Source organism: Lotus japonicus, chromosome 3 (assembly GCF_012489685.1).
Source record: "Lotus japonicus ecotype B-129 chromosome 3, LjGifu_v1.2".
NCBI lineage: Eukaryota > Viridiplantae > Streptophyta > Magnoliopsida > Fabales > Fabaceae > Lotus > Lotus japonicus.
The window spans coordinates 18,127,041-18,136,299 of record NC_080043.1 but is presented as its reverse complement, the minus strand read 5'-3'; the positions used below and the strand labels follow the sequence as shown (position 1 = coordinate 18,136,299).

Genomic DNA, 9,259 nt, shown 5'->3' with positions numbered 1-9,259 from the left:
CAGTATTCAGATAAGACATAACAGGTAGAATAGCCAGTAGAGTTATTGTGTTAAGATAGCCTTAGTTTCACATTGTACAAGTTGTGCAATATGAAAGTTTTGTGATATACTTGGCTCAGATTTTAGTTAATGTAAAAACTATTCTTTCAAAAACCCCTAACCGGTGCAGATGTGTGAACCGTAACATATAAGACAAAAATGGGGGAAAAGTGATGTTCACATGCTTTCCAAATTCAAATTGTCTCTGTCACAGTAGGTATCGTGGCACTTCTATAGGAAAAATAATAAAGAAAGTTAAGTTGACCTGAAATGATGTTTGAAAGAAAACCGCATATCCCAAGGACTGTGTTGTGAGCCTCACGCGTATTTGTTCGTTGGGTTTTTCAAATGACTCTGATGCCCTTGTCCTTATACTGTTATGACCCTGCTGCCCTTACTTTCCCTTGGAGATTTACTAGAAAGTCCTCGTCCTTTTAGTTGGATGACGTTGCTGTCCCTGGTTTTTGACAGATTTCCTTCCCCGTTCTTCTTGTTCGTTCCTCTTGGATCTAACGCTGTTTCTTTCCGGCGACATTCCGGTAGCGGTGGGAGCTTTCCGATGGCATAACAGCGGTGTTCCGATAGAGGGGGAGATCGAGGTCGGTGAACTGCAATTCTCTGATCTGTTCACTTCAAGCCTTGTGGTTTCTTCTCACTTCACCCAATCCTCAAATCCGCTCATCGTTTCTTTCACCTTCCCGAGGGAGAAACAGAGCACGAGATGAAGGAGCTGGATAAATAAGGAAGGAGAGGTAGCCAACGAAGGGGAGTTCCGTGGTGGCTTGCGGTGGATGAACGGTTCAGGTAGCCAAATCACGACACAGTGGCGACGGTGGCTTTAATTTCTTCATGGTTCTTGGTCCTCCTGGAGACGAGTTGCATAAGCCATGTTTAGATCTTCTTTTCTCTTCATCGATCTGCTGTATGGATCTTTCAATCCTTCGTTCGATTTTGAAATGGGTCAAGATGAATGTTGATGAAGCCGCAACAGGAAACACAGAGCAGTAGGCACGGAGGACGAGGTTTGCCGAACCCGAAAACAGTGTTGCTGGTGTTGAAATTGAAATGATGATGTTCTATCTTCTTCTTCTCACGAGATCTGTGTCGTCCCTTTGGCTGGTTCTGTTGGATGTGATGCTTTCGTAAGTTTCGTTGCTGTCAGCGAGTTGGAGCGAGCTCAAACCAAAACGTGGTGAAGGAGAAGTTTTACTGGTTTCCCACAGACGGCGCCAATTGATCGGCGGCGACCAAACTACCCTTGAAGCCGGGGGTAGGAAGAAGGTGAGGGGCGCGGCGAAGCTGGGACGGTTGGAGAAGGTCTCGGGAGGGGCTCCTGCAAGGGACTCCAATGCCAAAGTAAGTAGGGGAATGAGAGTGAGTGAGTGAAGAGGTGAAGAAATGAGTTACCTTAATATGGAGGAGGAGCTCTCCTTATATACACGAAGGGAAATTAGGGTTGGAGCCATGCAACGTCATGCCTGGCTCGTACTTGGTTCATCCTGGGCCGTTGGATCCTCTGTTGCTCCCTGCCGTAAAGTAGTGATCCAATGGTCCAGGGTTCCTTGGAATCTGTGCCTCCAACCACTAGTACCTAGGGTGGTTGGGATAGGTCAACCCCTACATGGTGGGCCCGGTGATTGTCTTGTACTCAAAAGGGAAGTCTCCTCCGTCCTAAGCGGGTCGGGATGAGGTAGCGATCGTTTTGTGGGTGATCGTCCCATTAGGTCCACTCCGGTCGTCCGTTCGAGGGTTTCCTGGAGCGGTGGTCGTCCACGGGCGGTGGTGGCCGTTTCATTAGGTTTCCGCCCTGGGCCTGCTCTGGTCGTCCGTGCCATGGTTTCCCAGAACAACCTGCATCCCCCTCCTTAAGTCCACTTTCTCAACTTTCTGCTTTCTACCTTTTTCAAGCTCCATTAGCTACCCACCTTGACCTATTTCTTATTGGAAGATCCTGCCATTTTCCTACTTTTTTTTCTGATCAAGTTTTTGAAAATTTAACATTTTGAAGGAGATGAAGGAGGGTGGCAGAAAACAAGTTCCAATGTCGCCATGCGCGGCATGCAAGCTTCTTAGAAGGAGATGCGCAAAGGATTGTGTGTTTGCTCCTTATTTCCCTGCAGATGAACCCCAGAAGTTTGGCAGTGTGCACAGGGTTTTTGGAGCTAGCAATGTGAACAAAATGTTACAGGTTCAATTCTCATGCACCTCTTTGTCTCCCTTTCATTTATATACCTTTATTCAATCACTTTCATGTTTGTAGAATACTCTTTGGCTTTTGTCTAATCATAATAAGGTTAAATAACCTCATACCAAGATGCACTGATAGTGTTTAGGATATGTGAATTGGAAATTGCACTAATTTGTACATGAATTTTTGTAAAGAATGTTATTGGTGCACCTATAATTGAGTTATAACCCTAAAAAGTAAGTTAAACAACTCTCTAAATGTAATCATTATAAATAGATCACTGAATAAGTTATAGGTAGTGTGCCAAGACACAACCTATGTGTGCTGTATTATATTGTATCTTTCAGGACCTAGTCAACTTTGTTTAGAACTTCTGTTAAATACATCAAATGTTATGAAGACATGTATACATAAATAGTATATAATTGGACAATTATATGTAAGGGAGAATCATTATATTTTTATTGAAAATGTTGGGAGAAAAAGAAGTTTGCTAATTTCTTTCACACTGTATTCTGAATCTGTTTTATTTGTTGAGCTTAAGAGTCATGAACAAACTATTGCAGACATATTTTTGTGCAACTGCTATTTGAGTATAAAGTGCAAAATTACAGATAATGAACAAACTCAGCTAATTTGTGCTGAAAACTTTTAGCTGTATCTGGAAACTTTAAAAAATAGGATATCTATGTGTATAGAGAAAATTAGTTACCTGCATGTGCTTCTACTTTCATTAGCCGTAGAGGTACTGGTAATTAAGAACATCTGATTTGGCAGATTTTGAGTCAACTATCATAGGATATTACTCTATTTTCAAATTAAAAGCAGTTAATTGTTAAATCATATAACACTATTTTTCAAAGTGTAAAGGCTGTAGATTTCTTTTGTTTTCTCCCATATATACTTCAGTTATAGTTGTTATTTACAGTTGATGCTGGCCCCACAGTCCCCACTTTTAATGAACTGTGTTTGATTTCTCATTCTTCTCTGTTAAAGCAAGGTACTAGACTACTAGTAATACACCAGATGATTCCTTAGCACATATAAAGAGGACCAAGGATCAGGTGTATATAAATTAGCTTTACTGCTCAGTGTGTGAAGTGGATAAAGTAAAATGATGTTAGCTGCATCATTACTGGTGGTTATATGCATCCCAACTTGTTCAACATCTTCTCTTTATGACCACTGCTTCTTGGCTTTGATAGTCTCTTGGGTATGATATTTCAGGATAAAAGAAAGTTTTGGCATGCTCACTTTTTCCTTTTGTCTTGAAAATTAGGGTTATACTGATAGAGACCCCTTGTTAATATGTCCAAAAGTGATGTTGATTTCCCCGATAAATTAGTTTTATATAAAAATAAAACATGGTAAGCATGACACATATATGATGACATATTTTGATTCTTTATCTTTTTATATTTATACATGATAATTAGATACCAGCATGGACAAGAATGTGTTGTCAAGAATAATGTTTGGATTTCAGCTATGTGTTGTCAATAGAGATTTTAGTACCAATGGATGGTTGGTTCAAGTGGTACATGCTTAATTCCACTTAAGTAAGGTATTGTATTCAAATCTTGTGGATAGAAAAAACTCCAATTGGGAGACTTAGTCGCACGTGATGTATATGTTTCCGGCTCAAACAAAATTGCCTTCCCTCTTTAACTTATGAATTGTATTTTTCTTGGTGCAAGGTAGACGGGCAATATTTGATTTTTGAAAAACAAATTTACACAATAGCTTCTAGTCAGATATTTACTATTTTCTGTTTCCCTTCCAAAATAACCTACTCAAGCATGTCCCTTTTTCTTTTTTGTCAACTTGAGCATGCATGCACCTTATCATCTCCTTTTTGACTAAGCATAGGGTCTGTTAGTATATAAATATAACCTCCTGGCCCCGTTTTACATCACAGCCGTCATCTTGGCCAGCAATCTAATTGAGAAGTTTTTCCTTACACATTTAAACAACCAGCATAATAAAATACTAATATAACTTATTTTAATGAACTGACCTCAACATGAGCAAGCAATTATTACCCTAAAGTAACTATCAAGATATTAATTGTGGATTTTAATATCTAAAGGTAGAAATAGGTTAAATTGTTCTTAAGGATCTATTTTTTTTTTCGTTCCATCAGAAAATTACAAGAAGGAAAAAAGACTAAGGGATGCCTAGTGCATCCTTCAACAGAATGGTTTCCAGTTCATGGGGGGAACCACATGGAACTGTCTCCCAGGCAGCAAGCAAGAAGCTCCAAGTTTAGCTAGGTAGTCAGCAGCACCATTCGAGTTCCGAGGGATTTTCTCCAAGCGAATGTCCCAACTTCGACCCAGCATATTCCGAATATTTTCCAGTAGACACAAATTGCAGACTTTGAGCATCTTCTAGTGAGCTAATAAGCTCAGCACAATCAACCTCTACTACAACTTTTCGGTAGCCTCGCGCCCATGCTACTTCAAGTCCTGCCAGTAAACCATGAACCTCAGCCATAAACGCGTTCCCATCCGAGGCCCCCTTTGAAACACCACAGATCCAAGTCGCTTGTTCATCTCTGAGAATCGCTCCCCATCCCATGGTGTTCCCCTTATAACTACCATATGTATTAACTTTTATATAACCTGGTTTTGGTGCTTTCCAAACCTCTGCCATGCCAAACTGGTTGACTATGGAATCACCATTAGAGCCAATATGAATAAATGCATCATGCTCACAGCAAATTCTACGCCATACCTCGCCAAGGTTCCAGGGATGCGTTTCAAAGATCATGTTGTTGCGCCACTTCCAAATGCCTCATAAGCCAACTATGAATCTTATGCCATTTGCACCACGCGCATGCATTCAAATCCAATCATGCAGAGCCAGCGTCTGAAACTGAGGCCAAGAGTACACTCCCAGGCGGAGCCAGATCTCGCGGGAGTGAGGACACTCTCTAAGACAATGAATCCCGTCCTCTACCACTGCTGAACATCTCGAACAAGAAGGAGTCACCGCCAGCTTGCAAGAGAACCGCTTTTCATTTGTTTGGAGACCATTATGAAGGATGCGCCAGAGGAATACCCGCACTTGCTCTGGAATTTTTAACTTCCACAACCAGTTCCACTCGACTTGGCTTCTAGTAGGTCTGTTTTGCTCGAGCAGCCAGGCATAAGCATCGCTAACCTTATACATCCCTTTACTGTTATTTTCCCAAATCCAAGTATCCCTCTGGTTTGGCACCACTTGAGGTTTAGTATCGGAAAACAGATCCCGAACTTCCAGCGACATAGGAGTGCTAAGACGCTGCAAAGCCCAGTTACTATCTTGGATCAAGTCACACAATTTCAAATGAGAATCCGATATATGAACATACGGGACCTTCAGCGCAAGAGGACCCTCCCCAAGTACTGATCTTTCGTAAAAGTTAAATTAATTAAAAGACTAGATTATAATTTGACCAAAAAAAAAAGACTAGATTATAACAAATTAAAAAGTCTTTTAAACTTAACAGTACAATATACAATTTTGGCAGAACAAGACTAATTGACCGGTCTCTCCAAGAACAGGGGCCTTGGTTGAGAATCAGTCAGAACCGATCCAAAACGGATAAAATTGGTCAAATTAAATACTCCAAGCCATTTAAATAAATATAGGCTTAATACATCAGAAGACCCTTGAAATTGTAAAGGGAATTAGTTTCAGGACCTGTAAATTTTTTGCATCAAATTGGGTCCCTAAGAATTTTTTTTAATTCAATTAAGGCCAAATGCTGCCAGACTTCAATTTTGTCCTAGTCATCAATTACACGTGGCTTTTATGATTTTTTTAATTAAAAAATGATAAAACTTTATTTTTTTAATTCCAACTCATATTAAAGCATTAAAAAAAATAAAAAACTTAATAAAATCCCTAATCTAATTCCAAAACTAACTAAATAATTACTTAAACTAAATAATAACAAATTCCAAACACAATCTATCAACCCCACCAAACCCAAACCCAGAACAGTGGAAGATGAAGGAGAAAGACCATTGAAAACCCAATCCCATCAACACCACACCAAATCGTCTCCCCACCGGACCAGATTTGTCTCTGGAGCAGCGACCTTGCGCGCCGCCGTGCATATCCGTGTCGCCTCTTCATCATTCGCACCGTTGATCTCCTTCCCTACCGCATCATCACCATCAACGATGCATCCTCCATCTGCCTCTCCTCTCCACCACGCTCCCTCCTCTCAACCAGATCTGACCAGATCTTCCATCTGCCTCTATGTTGCATAGAGTATGAGCAACTTACGTTTTTGTGGTATGCTTCTGATTGAAAAGCTCGCAACTTTTTTTATTAAAAGAAAAGAAGCAGCAAAGGAGAGACACTTCAAACATGATTTGAGTTATTGAATGAATGGAATTGAAATGAATTATGCCACACTTCACATTTCAATTGGTTGAATCTGCAAGTCCCATTTGAATCGTTATAGGTTGGTGTTGTTGATGTGAATACCTGCAATCGAGGTTGAAGTGAGGTTTAATTTGGGGGATATGTTATTAAAATTATTGTTTTAATAATTACCTATAAAAAAGTTAACCTATAAGATTAGGGATTAATTTAGGTTTTGTATTAAGATTTTATTAATATTAGATTAGGATTTTTTTTAATTTTTTTTCTGATTAAATAAATGAGTTGGAATAAAAAATTAATTTTTAATAATTTTTTTAATTAAAAAATAAATAAAAAAGCCATGTGGAATTGCTGACTATGACAAAATTGAATTCTGGCATCATTTGTCCTTAATTGAATTAACAAAAAATTTCTTAGGGACCTAATTTGATGTAAAAATTTTACAGGTTCTGAAACTGATTCCCTTTATAATTTCAGGAACCCTTTGATGTATTAAGCCATAAATATATGTGAACACATATCTACGAGTACCTAAAGATACTTATGAATATTATGAAATTCATTTAAAACATAGTGAGTAGATATCCATACAGGTACGGATTGGTTATGAGTACATATTTTCATTATCCATGTTCGACATCCCTAATCACATGATGTGATATTAATTTGTCTTAAATGCAGGAGTTACCGGAACACCAACGGAGTGATGCGGTTAGTTCGATGGTATATGAAGCCAATGCAAGGGTGAGGGATCCGGTGTATGGATGCGTGGGAACCATTTCCTCTTTGCAGCAACAAGTTGATGTGCTTCAAACCCAATTGGTACTAGCACAAGCTGAGGTTGTGCAAATGAGAATGCGCCAATTCTCAACCTCATCATCAGATCAGCACCAACCTCCAACACCCTCCAATTCATCCTCACTGAACTTATACTCCCTCTGGCCTCAATTGTAAGCAAATATTCTCATTTGCACATTTATTAAGAAGTTGAATTTTTGTATTAATTTTGTATAAACTATGGGTTAAAAGTACTAAAATAACCTTCTAGTTTTAAACACCAAAATTTAATGAAATTAAACAGGGTGCATTTGGTTCCGTTATGATACTATTAATTGTCTCACATATTTAATGCAGTAACGTGCAGAGTAATATGCCTTTTGATGTTTCCCTTGTAAAAAATCAAAACATACAAAGATGAACCACTTCTAATGAATCTTCAACAATTAATTGTGAGAAATCCTCATCATCACAAGTGCCCAAGTCAAATGAAGGCATGCTAAACAAATTATGTGGTGCTGCCAATTTTTCTTTTGGTACAAGTGACGCTGCCATTTTTAAGTAGTGTAGGAGTAAGTCTTTTTTTTTTTTATAGTACTAGTAAGAAACTTGGAAGCATAAATTAACTTGGGAATGTGTGTGGAAATGAGTTATAGCGGCTCGGTAATACAAATATAGGAAGTTGTACAAATTAAATGACAAAATGCATGTGTAAGGGTATTTGTGGAAAGAAAATATTAAATAGAGTTGAATTTTATGACTTTTGCTTATATTTGAGGCCAAATTTTTTCCATGTTTTTTGCTTACAATTGAGGCCGGAGGGAGTACCAATCAGGCAGGTCCCTTTTAGGCACAGACACGGGTCAATCCTTGTGGTCATACTAACTCAATTAGCTTATATATGGTGTGCTTATGTATAATATATATAGATATAAACTAATCAGAAGTTTAAGACTTATTGGAATTGTAATAGAAAAATGACATTAAGGCTCATGTTTTAAGTTATTTTAATGATATCTTGAGCTTTTAATTGGTTATGGTGATGATTATTGATTAGTTTGCCTTTATGTAAGTTAATGTCTAAACTTGTAACTAAAAGTAGTCATACTATCATTGGTGTTAAGTTCACTATACTTTTTAGGCGGAGTCTATTGTTTGTCACATAGAAAAGTGTTGCATCTTATACCAGAAAATAGTAGAGGGCAATATATATAACATTTAGAGGTTTCCAAAATTTAAAATTAGACCCTCAATTATGAAGTATTTACGCATTTTGTTATCTCCGGAATCTCTTCCAGCCACTGCATCTCTGTCATGACCACCTCAATGCCCAAAAGCCCAAGTTCTTGCCGCCTCTTTTGCCGGCAACCCCCTTTTCCAGGAGGGGATCCTTTAATTGGTTTCTCTCCATATTTCCTCCAAGAATGATCATCTGATGGAATATCAGCCATCTTGCAAGCTTAAGAAATCATGGAAACAAAAGCTACCCTAAAGCTACTTTTACTATTGCAAGCTTATAGTCAACATGGAAACAATTTCTCAGCCCAACACAACACTGTAGATATAGGAATCCTTCACTTATTATTCAGTCGTTTACCATAATCTACATAAACTACAAAAGGACATGGTTTAAGATTAAGGTGTAAATAGAGGTTTCAGTACCAGTATCCACAAGAAATATATATGTAATTTGGAATACATTCTGCAAGTTAAAAATTATCAGTTATTAGTTACCAAACATTAACAACTCAAAATAACAAAAATATCTTAGCTAGTAATGGTTAAGCACTTAAACTACGAGGTTTAATTTGTTTGGCAGCAGATCCAACAAAATATCTTAACTAGTATAAAGATGACTTAAAACATTGTAAACTC

At 38.2% G+C, this 9,259-nt stretch overlaps 1 protein-coding gene across 3 annotated transcripts; it reads left to right on the top strand.

Moving 5' to 3' along the window:
- Positions 1-298: 298 nt before the first annotated feature.
- On the top strand, positions 299-8,229 carry LOC130742981 (LOB domain-containing protein 4-like). 3 transcript variants are annotated; one of them, XR_009021313.1, is made up of 3 exons: positions 2,084-6,514; positions 7,085-7,200; positions 7,289-7,422. XR_009021313.1 is itself a non-coding variant. In XM_057595093.1 (2 exons), exons 1-2 carry the CDS (start codon positions 2,051-2,053, stop codon positions 7,559-7,561), a joined length of 450 nt encoding a protein of 149 aa, XP_057451076.1. In that variant the 5' UTR covers positions 299-2,050; the 3' UTR covers positions 7,562-8,229. The 3 variants fall into 3 exon arrangements, 1 of the variants encoding a protein (XP_057451076.1); XM_057595093.1 differs by lacking the exon at positions 7,085-7,200 and having other exon boundaries at positions 299-2,227; positions 7,289-8,229; XR_009021312.1 differs by lacking the exon at positions 7,085-7,200 and having other exon boundaries at positions 7,289-7,427.
- Positions 8,230-9,259: the final 1,030 nt, after the last annotated feature.